The following is an 11,850-nucleotide window of genomic DNA, read 5'->3' on the forward strand; positions in this document are numbered from 1 at the left end:
ATCTAGAACAAAGGTTTCAAACTCAGTTCCTGGAGGGCCGCTGTCCTGCATGTTTTCCAGGTCTCCCAGTTGCAACACAGCTGATTCAAATGATCAGATCATCAGCAAGCTCTGCGGAAGCCTGACATTGAACCTGTTCATTTGAATCAGGTGTGTTGCAACAGGGAGACCTGGAAAACATGCAGGACAGCGGCCCTCCAGCAACTGAGTTTGAGACCCCTGATCACGAAGGCACTCAAGGTGCGTCACACTGACTCCTCGTTCAACTCCTGATGATGTAGCAGCAACTGGGGGTTCATTGTCTTGCACAAGGAAACTTTGATAGTCACAAGGGATAGAACCCACAACCTCTTAGTTGGGAGACAACCACTTTACCACTAAGCCATGCTGCCATGAACCTGGGATTGGCTTTCAAATTCTGACGTTGCACTCAATCATAGTTACATTTGGTGAATCGCAACTATTTGGGATGACAGGAAGCGAGCCCTGCCGCGTTTAATTGATGCCCATCCAAAAAGGTTTGTAATTGCGCATAAATGCCAGCAGATGACAGCAAAGCACTTATTCCCCATTAGACACGGCTGTGGCATGACTAAATAAAGCTCCTCCTCTAACTTCAATGTAGTTCATTGTCCCAAGATGCCAAAAGATACCAAAACAATATTTTGACATTCGAAATAGCTTTGGCAAGAGCACAAAACCATTTAGGTGAGTTTTAGAGAAAAATCTGCGAATGCCAAACCGCGAATTGGACAGATATTTACTGTGCTGTAGCGTAATAAGAACACTTTCAATAGACTAATTTGTAAAAAAGAAAAAAATAACCAACTTTCCAAATTTGAGTTTTCTGTCTACTCAATACTGCATAGAATGGATACTAATAGGTCATGTAATTTTTAGTAAGCAGCCTGATCTAGTACATATATACTGTATGTACAGTATATATGTATGTAGAATGTCGTTCAATGCTATTTTACCGAATATTACTGTTTTTGCCATCATCATGTGCGTTCAGTGCAATGCGGAGTGTCGCCATTTCCTTCGCCATCATTGGGAGATCATCTGCACACTGGGTACTTGTCTTCAGACGCTAGAGACACACAAGGACGTGACATTTCATTCAGTACCAAATATGTAAGGCGATAGCGGCTCACTGTAGCACGAACCTGCCAGAGACTCCCTTTTCCTTTGGCCACTCTGCAGATCATGGCGAAGGGGATCAAAAATAGCGAAGACAAAGCAAGGAACCAGCCAAACCAATAGGCCCACCAAGGATACACATAGGCGTTGTTGAACTTGAGCGGTGTGTATTTCAGCAACAAGAACACAAGTGTTCCCTGTCAAAAGAAAGAAAGGACATGTGAGACGTGAACGCGCATACGTCAACGGGGCTAAACGAAAGGTGCTTTCCTGTACTTACGCTGCATATCACAGGTGTCACGTAGAGCCAGCAGTACTTAATCAGCGGCAGAGGTTTGTATCCGATCATATCCTCAATGTTGTCGCTGAAGCGCTCAGCACCTAAAAAAGACAAACACTTCTCATGTACTGCCTCCAGTTATTACTTACAACATATACTGCATGCTCCATGACAAATATAGCTGTACAGAGTTGACATAGTGTAATGGATCCCGTGGTTATTTTTAATCAGACAGCATATTCTGTCTGATCTTCAAATTTCCGTTACCTCTCGTAACCTCAGATCCTCATCCTCGCTTCAACTCTCTGTCTCAACACGATGGGGTCCAGAGCTTTCAACCGCTATGCCCCCAAACTCAGTTCCACCCAACTTCCATAAGATTGATTTTCATCCCACATTCAAAAACCACCTATTCCAAATTACATACTCCTTTTAAATGACATCTCTTCTTTTATTATTGATAGTTTTATCGGTGGTTTGATTATTTTGTTCTTGATTGTAAAGTGTCCTTGAGTGTTTTGAAAGGCGCTTATCAATAAAAGGTATTATTATCATGATTCATCTGCATTAAGTAATAAGGCGACGGAAGCCTACACCCAGTGAAATGTATAAAATAATTTTTAATTATACAGTGCAATGTTCATTCATTCATTCATCTTCCTAACCGCTTGATCCTCACTAGGGTCGCGGGGGGTGCTGGAGCCTATCCCAGCTGTCTCCGGGCAGTAGGCGGGGGACACCCTGAATCGGTTGCCAGCCAATCGCAGTGCACACAGAGACGAACAACCATTCGCACTCACACTCACACCTAGGGACAATTTAGAGTGTTCAATCAGCCTGCCATGCATATTTTTGGAATGCAATGTAATAATTATAATGAAGAAGATTATAATAATAGATCAGTTGATGTTTCAGAATTCTGTCTATTGTCTGGAAGTTATTGATTTATTGTGTTTTGAAGCAACTGAGCGCACAACTGGGATGCCTCGTTTATTTTGTCACCTATGCATGAAAGACATGATTGTCAGCTCTATTTGTCACATCGTATATGAAGTATTTTCTTAGTCGAATTGATACTTTCTTTCGACAACTGACCACAACTTTAGCCCTATAATGCCGCTTGTATCATATTTGAGACATGCATTTTCATTATGGAACACATTCTTTATATTACATTAAATCATCTGTGTCAAATTTGATACCGCAGGTTTAAAATGTGATTTTTTCCAAATTTTCATTTTCAGATGTAACCTACATAATACTTATAAATGGAATACGACAAATATCTAAAACAACGTGATATGGCAAAAATACTTTTATGGATTTTGTTTTCAAAGATGTGGAACTGAGACTGTATAAATTTCACAGCTTGCAGTCATGAGAGCCATTCGCCTTAAACGTGTCTCACCATAAATCCATCCAATAACCACTGACTGGAACACTGCCATCAAAAGAAGAGTAGGACCACTGCAGACGTAGTGATCAAAAATCTGCAGAATGTATGAGCCGGCCTACAATGGAAAAAAAAAAAGTTTATTCTGAACCCATTCCAAAAAGGTTGAAAATTATATTTCAGTCAATTTATTTCTCCCCTTTAATCATGTTCATACAGTATGTGTTATACAGTATGTCACTGGAAAGCCCTTTCAGAACAAGGGACAACGTGTCAGGATTGTGCATTTGAGGAATGGCCAACACTGCTAAATGTGTTGGTAGAGCCCACTAAAATGTGCCAAAACTAATCATGTGGGTATTCGCTCTTGTGCCAGCCAGCCCTGTCACATTTTGCTGTGGGACGGCATCACATTCCTAAATCAGGAGCTGTCCAGTTGCATAGACCTTAATCGGGTGGTGGAAAACCTGGCATGTTGATACTCCTGCCGCATACAAATTCAGCACAGTTGCACTACCCATGTGCATAAATGCCAATCTGGCACATACCTGACACCATTTGAAGCTCAAAGCAAATCGTAATCCCAACAAGAAATATTGCTGTGGATTTTGTTAGTGTCTTGAATTAGTCACACGACTTTTACGTTTTTTTTTTTTTTAAATTAAGAGATGCGAGCTGTTGTTCGGCCTAAATTGGAGATGTGTGATGTGTGGCGGCAGTGAATTTAAGTCAGTACACAACAAACAGCAGTTTGGCCTATGGTGGGCGGTTCCTTAAAAAAAGATGCTTCTCGCCGTTTATTTGAACTCCCAGTTGAAGTTTACTGTAAAACAAAATGAAGAAACTAAAAATGACATGTTCTATTTTTAAATCAATCATAAAGCTTCACCTTGCGACAGTCCGTTTAGCCTTATGCTAACAAACAATGCAAAATGTCAAACAACAAAACAGCAGTAGAGCTGAGACTCCCACCCAAAACCCAGTTTTGCTCTTTGTGTTGACAGCAGTGAATGAGTTCTGAATGTATTCAAAGGGGCTTACTGCGCACTTTTCCGAAAAAATACATCATAGACCATTCATTCAGTCATTCATTCTCCGGACCGCTTAACCTCAATGGGGAACAAATGAAAAATCCAGTTTGATCAAAATGGCAAATGGAATCCACTTATATAGTGCTTTATCTCCCCGGTATGGTGCACAAAGTGCTTTGCAAAGACATTCACATATTTGAAAACGTATCTACAGAACCAGCTGGGAGCTAGACACAGCTTTTGCGTCTAACTTTTTGAAAGTTTTGTTGTTGTTGTTGAAAATGGCTTCCTCTAACCAGGATCTCTTGCCGCATTGCGCCCAAAAGAAGTATGTGGATCAGTTATCGTGCTTAACTAATTCACTCCCAAAGACGTTTTTAAACGTCTTTTCAGACTTGGTCTAGAATTGGCTGGTACTGAATGAGTTACTGGTGTTTTAAATGATAAATCCTAACTGACAAAAAACAGATACATCTCATAGCTAAGCTAGCTATAGGTGGCTGGGGAGATGGGCTGTCCTCGCCACAAAGTGTCCAACACTCTTTGTTAGGGAGAGAGTTAGTAGGAGGCCGGCAGCAAACTAAAGACAGAAGCGTAGATGCACTGCCGAGATGGGCTCCGTACTGCTTCACAGTTTATTTAATGTTCATTATTAGCTGGCTAACTATTCCCATATGCGTAGGAAGGAGCCTGCCTGCCTCCACTCGATAAATGTGCACACCTATTGACCTCATTATACAAGTGACAACGCACGCAACCAAATTGCAAGATTCGTTCTAATCCGATTCTGAAATATATGATTCACAAGCCATTTTTTGGGTCGGAGGGACGGAACAGATGAAGACATTTTCATTAATTTCATTGGGGAAAGATGATTTAAGAAGTGAGTGTTTTCAGTCAAGGAAGGAATACGACAAAATATTTTTTTGAGGGGGGGGGCTTCCCACACATGTTGGTAAATTGCTTCTTCAGCATGTTTTGGGCTTTTGATTTTGGTTAGCCTTTCCACACCTGAATAATGAGACTTGCCAAATAGAAATGACACACCCACAACACCCTGAGCTGGCAGGCAGTCAATCACACGGCACACATATCGTGAAAGACTACCACACTCACATCCTCTCACCTAGTTGGAACTGAACCCATGTTGGCTGCATCAAAATCATGCAGGTGTACCAAAACACCATTTCTGACTAATTGGTAGGATTAAAGGGTCCAAATAACTAATGGGAATAAATCTTATATCCTTAATATCATCATAGTTTAGTCTCTTCAGACTCAATTCTTACCTGACACACCAAAAGGTTGCCGAAGAGATAGGAAAAAAAACAGATAAACAATAAAATAAGCTCTCTCCGGTATCCTTTTTGGATCTGGGAAGGGTACATATCCGTGATAGAGGTCATGATGCTTTCAAGTCCAGCAAACTGAGGCATGATAAAAGAACAAGCAGTCAGCCAAATGGAGAATGATCATGTCTGAATATGCTGTATCTGAGGGAATGTCACAGAGGCTTTAACGCACCTGACCGTCGATTCCCAACAGGATGATCATGGTGAAAAAACACACAGACCACACTTGAGGCCATGGCAGGAGGCTCACCGCTTGTGGGTACACGATGAAGACAAGGCCTGGACCTGCAGAGTCAACTCAGCGTGAGGTTGAAACAGAGGCTGGTACTCTTCTACTTGTCATGCATGTTGAGTGAGGCCATACCTGACTCAGCTACCAAGGTGATGTCCACACCTTGTTTTTGGGACATGTAGCCCAGAACTGAGAAAATAGCAAAGCCACTAACAAAGCTGGTCCCGCTATTCAGCAAGCAAAGAAAGAAGGAGTCTCTGGAAATCACACACAAATAAAAATACTGAGTAGCTGTTTTATTGCCAGGAAACCATAATCGGGAAACAATATGATATTGTAGTCATCAAATTTAAAAACAAAACGCTGGGCATAACATTGTTGCCTAACTTTATTGAAAATGATAACTAGAAAGAGGTATGTGACCTTTGCGAAAGGAAACAAACGAGGAGTTCAAATGCAAAAGCAGACATTTTTTCTAAATTTTCAATACAGGTTTGAGGTTGAAGGTAATAAATTAAATGAAGTAAAAAGGAGGCTCATTTAAAAAATAAAAATAACATTTGTTGAAAAGCGCTTAGATTTCATCTCATCTCAAAAACAAACAACTCCAAGAAAATTATTTTCTTTCAAAAAACAATTTCACACAATTTTGACATGACGCTGAAATCATTCAACTTTGTGAATACAAATACATAAGAAGCTAGTGCGCGAGAACTTCAGTCTCTTTAACTAACCCTGCCCCTTAACTTAATTAACCCTTAAAAGGGATGTCAAGTCAATTTTTTTCTGAACAATAAATATTTTCTATGCGCCCCCACTAGTCGAAACATGGTATTCTGATTTATATGCACTTGTGAAATATGAATTCAGATGAATACTCTTCCTGTTTTTATTCATCTCATGCGGTGGCCATTTTTGCCACTTGCTGTCCTCTCAAAATGACATCACAGTTGCTCAGGGCTCAATAACAACCAATCTTTACGGCCCACCTGTTTTCATTTGCAAACATTTGCAAAAATAAGACATTTGCAAACATCTGCTTTGACTTTGGAAAACGATCACACACCCAGTAACTGAATCAGATTTAAAAAGTTGGGTAAGTGCACAATTGTTGGTTTGTTTTTTATCACGACTAAATACCACATATGTTAACAAACTCATTGGTGAATAAACAGGGTGGGATATGATGGTTTTGTAATACACCTTAATGCAAAATAAAATTGTAACCATTCGATCAATAAACCACTGGAATAATTTATTGTAAAAAAATGTCAACAGCGACATCTCGAGTGATGAGTTTGTGATGACATCAGTATGTACTGTTGGCGCTTGTGACAGTGTTAAATTACAAAGATGCTATCTGTAGCAAAACGCACGTGAGGCACCTGTCGGTTTCTGAACCCAAACCTTTATTTTCGAGGAGGTTTCTCATAAGACTTGTTTGGATTTGCAGGGATAGGTAGTCTTGTGGTCGGCATGGTTTTATTTTTGTCAAAATGGCGCTTGTCCGGTTTCACGCTTCAAAATTGTCAAATGGCGTCATATCAAATGTAAAATGCTCACCTGTAACAATTGTTGTTGTACTTGTTGTAGCTCCCAAGTGTGGTTAGACATCCCAAGCATATGGCGTAGGAATAGAATATCTGGGTTCCAGCATCCATCCAAACCTATCCCATGCACAACAGCAGTGTTTCAAAACAAAATAAGCGTGCGCTTATTTTGTAAGTGTCAACAAATGCATTTAATACCTGTGGATCAGCGAGCCGTGCGGGATTGGGGTACAAGTAGTACTTGATGCCATGCAGGGCGCCGGGAAGGCTCATTCCTCTGACAAACAACACCACTAACATGACGAAGGGAAAGGTTGCTGTGAAGTAGGTAGCCTAAATAGATGAATGAGGAGTTTATAAAAACATTAAAAAACAACAACAACAACGACTGATGCAAGTTGATTTTCAACAGCGAGCTGTTTTACGACTGCGCATACGCGATCAAGGTCTAAGAGGGTCGTGACAGAGCCTATTTTCAGATCACGTCTGCCTGTGTTTACCATCTAGCTATCCGCTGCTGTTGATATAGCTCAGGCTAGACAGTGAATGAGCCGCTCCAGTGTCTGCCATTCCTGTTTTGACAAGCATGCAGATGAACAAACTGTCCCCAAAGTACACAGATACTTTATCTATAACAGACTCTATCCGACAATCCCTTTGGCACACAAAATGTAGCTTTCTGGAAGTGAGGCGTTGCCAATTAGATACACTGTACGTAGTTGAACTCATCTGGGGCTGACCTGTCGTCCAAGTTACGTGGGAGCCGAGCACCCCATGGAGCACAACTCCGGCCCGACAAAACAGCCCATATAAACATGAAAGAATCCCCAAATCACATAGGTCGTTGTGAGGGGGATGACAAGAAAGGTTTATCCATGAAAAACACGTTTTTCTCCTTGTACCATTCATATTTGGGATAATAGTCTTTCAATGTCTATTTTTTTCCACATCCAAAACAATATCCATTCTGCCAAAAGCATAAACCTCATGTTCTTACCAGCTCTAGTATGCTAATGGATTCTGTTAGGATACCCGTACGGTTTGAAAAATGAAGCCACGACACATATTATTGTTTCCGAAAGCACAAAAATAAAAGACGGGCGGGTGGAAGACGTCATGCAGGGATGACCCATGAACATCTCGCAGCTGAAATGAAAATCAGGTGAACAATGTTTACATCAAAGTCCATCTGGCCACAGAAATCATGCAACAGGGCCAAAAAAAAGTCACGGAATGTTGTTGAAGTAACATTTGGCTAATTGCTTCACACTTCAATTTTGTGTTCAAACAATTGCTGAGAATTTGGGGCTGCACAGAAGAGCAACCAGAGTGATGCCGTCATGTTAAGCAGCAGGCGACAACTGCAAAGTTGCTGTATGTGGACCATAACCACTCCACCACCTGTGGCCAGCATACATACCTCCCGTCTCCGACCATACAATCATATCGTCAAGTTACTAAGATTTTTGTTTTCTTCTATTAAAAAAAAAAACAAAAAACTGTGAAAAATATATCAGAGGTGTCAAACTCAAGGCATGGGGGCTGGCTTCATCAATTTATGTGGCCTGCTAAAAATAAAGTGTTTTTATTTTCAAAGAAAATGCTGACTTTTCTTCACTTTTAAGTCATATTAAAATAATACCGTCACAATAATTAATGGATCGACTTATCGTTCGCTGAGAAAAAAAAACATGGTCATAACGGTTATTTCGGACTCGATAAATAGTCATTTGCATGGGCATCACTTTTCATAAGATATTTCCAATGAGGAAAATGCGTTTTGAATTTGGAACGACTTGGAAGTCAACTATCTCACAGAGAAGATTGTGGTCAACTTTGGAGGATGCAAAAACACCCAGGATGGAATGTCCATCTTCAATATTTGTAGCAGTCTTTCTTACCTTCCCGGTGGATCGCACCCCCTTCCAGACACAAAAGTAGCAGATGATCCAAGCAAGAAGAAGGCACAAAGAAAGCTCCCATTGGATCTTTCCCAGGACCTCAATGCCAGGAGATATGTTTAGCACGCGGCGTCTGTAAGGACCAATGAAGTCTTAGGTAGGAAGAGAATAATTAGGAGGCGTAGGCTTTTTCATTGGGAATAATACTCAATAAAACTTTTGCTATGGTGGCTAACAATGCTATCTCTCACCTTCATTCCAGCTCCTCTCTTTCTGTTCAATGTCTATTAATTAGCCCAGTCAAACTTCACAATAATAGCAGTTTGAATTCCTGACATGGATTTCCCTGAAATGATCCGGAACTTTTAATTTTTCCCAAATTTGGCTGCCCTGCACTGTTTTATCATACTGACGGTCAAAGAATAATAAAAAATATCTAAAAACTTACTGCCAAAACTCCACAACGGATGATGATACGTTCATATTGGAAGTCCAATTGGCACTATAGTTGCTCAATACGACGCAAGAGTCTGAAATATTTTCATATTGTTAAGACAGAGACATTTCATTTTTTGTCAACACAATAAAAAACAATGCAGACATTAGAACACCCCCCCCCCGCCCCACCCTTGCCCCTTCCCAAATGCAATTTCGGTACCTGTGTTCCATGTATTATCACATGTTGCCCATGGCATCACTCTGGAAAAAGAAGAGAACAAGTAGAGAAACGCCCAGGCTAAAATGACCATGTAGCTGATGCATCCATAGAAAAGGATGAGCTGGCCGGCGTATCCAATGCCTGAAAATGACAACCGGCGTTAAAACCATTTCTTTCGTGTTTCCTCCTAATGTTGTTTGGAGAGGAAAAAGTTCTTTGCCTTGAAACAAGGGGCAGATCCTCCTCCAGCACATGATTCCCCCTTGACTGGTGTACTGGCCCAGAGCCGTCTCCAGGACAAATAGAGGGATACCGCAGGTACCAAGAAACAGGACATATGGAATGAAGAATGCTCCTGCAAGCCAAGATACAAAGGATCAGCAGGCGGAGCGAGGGAACATGTATTTAATGGCGTAAGCTCAGCCCTGAGCAACTCCGATGTCATTTTGGCTTGTACTGCCACTCGCTATCGATAGGAAAGGGTCATGCAACGACTGTGCCGGCTCACATCTTTACTGGGTTCGGCCACGTGGCCTTCACAAGTTGTGCCTTTGACTGTGATGTCATTTTCAGTTGACAGCAAGTGGCAGTACAAGGCAAAATAAAATGGCAGTCCCCTGAGAAGGTTAAAAACAGGCACATTTTGCATCTTAATTCATAGTCCATAAATATTAATCACAATACCGCGTTTGGACGAGTGTGCCAGCTAAAACATATTATTGTAAATAAAATGTCTAATAAAATGTGACTTTGTCTCCTCTTTATTGTTGACAATTCCTTTTTATTAACGTGTAACAGCTTTACTCGACCTATGGTGCCGTTTGGCAACATTGATGCAAGTTTGGCTTATTTTTTGCTTAAACTTGCGTGAACATTACCAAACAACTGACTTGTCAACATTTTTTCAGCAGGTCTCACCTGATGACTCAGAGAAAAAAAAGGTGTTACAACATTATGTGCGGGTGGGCCTGGTTACCTAAAAAATTTTAGGTAACACTCTTTGCTTTATATCCGCACTTTTATTCGTAAATGTTTGCTAGAAAAATGTCTGTTTTAAGATATAAACTGGGGGGTCACATCAGTGTTTGTGCTCAACCCAGTCAGTCAAAAGCACGATGCTCTTTATCTCCTCACCTCTTGGGCACAAACTGGGGAAAAAAAGATTAAAAGCAGCTCATTTTCCGTTTGATGGGCAAGGGGATTTGTACGTGAAAACACAACAAACTTGTTACGTTTAACAAAATACCAAATGTAAGGCTTTGGTAAGAGATTGTAAAACAAAAAACCCGTAGTGTTCAGCCAAGAATGTGATTTTGACTCGTTATTTTCTTAATCGTTTAGAAGCTGTCAAAGCCATTTGCATCAAAAGCGAAGCAGAGGGCACGCACGGGGCGGATGGCTTCCAGGGACTTTGGCAGAGACTTTAGTTTACTTTTACCCATACATTGGTCCAGTGACAAAAAAGCGATTTATTTGTGAGCGTGATAAACTTTCCCCATTGAGAAAAAACTCGCGCTACGTACATAACAAGCAAATAAGGTGAAGTAAAAAAAGGGAAAAAAAGACGTGATTTAAGTTGAGATGCAGTGCAAAAAGCCGCACAGTAGATTTCTTTAGGTGTTTTCAACCGAAGCGTTACATACTACTCCAATTTAAAACAAACAAACAAACATTGACTCTTACCACCGCCGTTCTTGTAGCATAAATAAGGAAACCTCCAAACATTCCCAAGTCCGATAATTGCACCAGCCACTGACAGGATGAACTCGCTTTTGGTTGCCCACTTGCCACGCTCCTTAGGTCTTTGTGGAGACGTCTTTGTAGAGACGTAGCAAATCTTTCCAAGGGAGTCGGCCATGCCGCTTGCTGAGCAATTGACACTTATTTCTAGGTTGGACTGGATGGGGAACTGTCTCATAACCGAGCTATGTAATAGATGCATGGTGGTTTTGCCACAACGGGGACCTCTTGTGGCCACCCCCCCCCCACAACCCCCACGAATACACCCCCCTAAAAAAAAGTCAGGAATGATAGGCAAGACAATAATGTGTGTTTGGCTTTATGAAGGTTATTACGAACGAAAGAACTAAAAAGGACGTACGAAGGAACTAGGATAATTGGATGAACTCCGTTTTTGTTATTTTTAGGACTGAACTTGGAAAAATCAAACGCTTTCTCCCTTTCTCTGACGTACAACACGAAATTTATCCTTGTGCTTTTAAATATCCCGCTTTGTTCATTTTTACCCGATTCTCTTTGCGTACAAAGTCATTGAAAATCTTGTTTGTAATGCTCTTCTAATATAACTAACGT

General features: G+C 40.9%; 1 protein-coding gene across 1 annotated transcript; it reads right to left on the reverse strand.

Moving 5' to 3' along the window:
• Positions 1-727: 727 nt before the first annotated feature.
• slc6a11a (solute carrier family 6 member 11a) lies at positions 728-11,479 on the reverse strand. The gene is made up of 14 exons (XM_052075576.1): positions 11,221-11,479; positions 9,758-9,892; positions 9,538-9,678; positions 9,328-9,409; positions 8,880-9,012; positions 7,177-7,311; positions 6,992-7,095; positions 5,561-5,685; positions 5,369-5,481; positions 5,134-5,271; positions 2,829-2,931; positions 1,421-1,521; positions 1,167-1,337; positions 728-1,090 (listed from the first exon to the last, which is right to left on the reverse strand). Exons 1-14 carry the CDS (start codon positions 11,477-11,479, stop codon positions 974-976), a joined length of 1,857 nt encoding a protein of 618 aa, XP_051931536.1. The 3' UTR covers positions 728-973.
• Positions 11,480-11,850: the final 371 nt, after the last annotated feature.

The sequence above is a fragment of the Hippocampus zosterae genome, chromosome 9, assembly GCF_025434085.1.
Source record: "Hippocampus zosterae strain Florida chromosome 9, ASM2543408v3, whole genome shotgun sequence".
Lineage (NCBI taxonomy): Eukaryota > Metazoa > Chordata > Actinopteri > Syngnathiformes > Syngnathidae > Hippocampus > Hippocampus zosterae.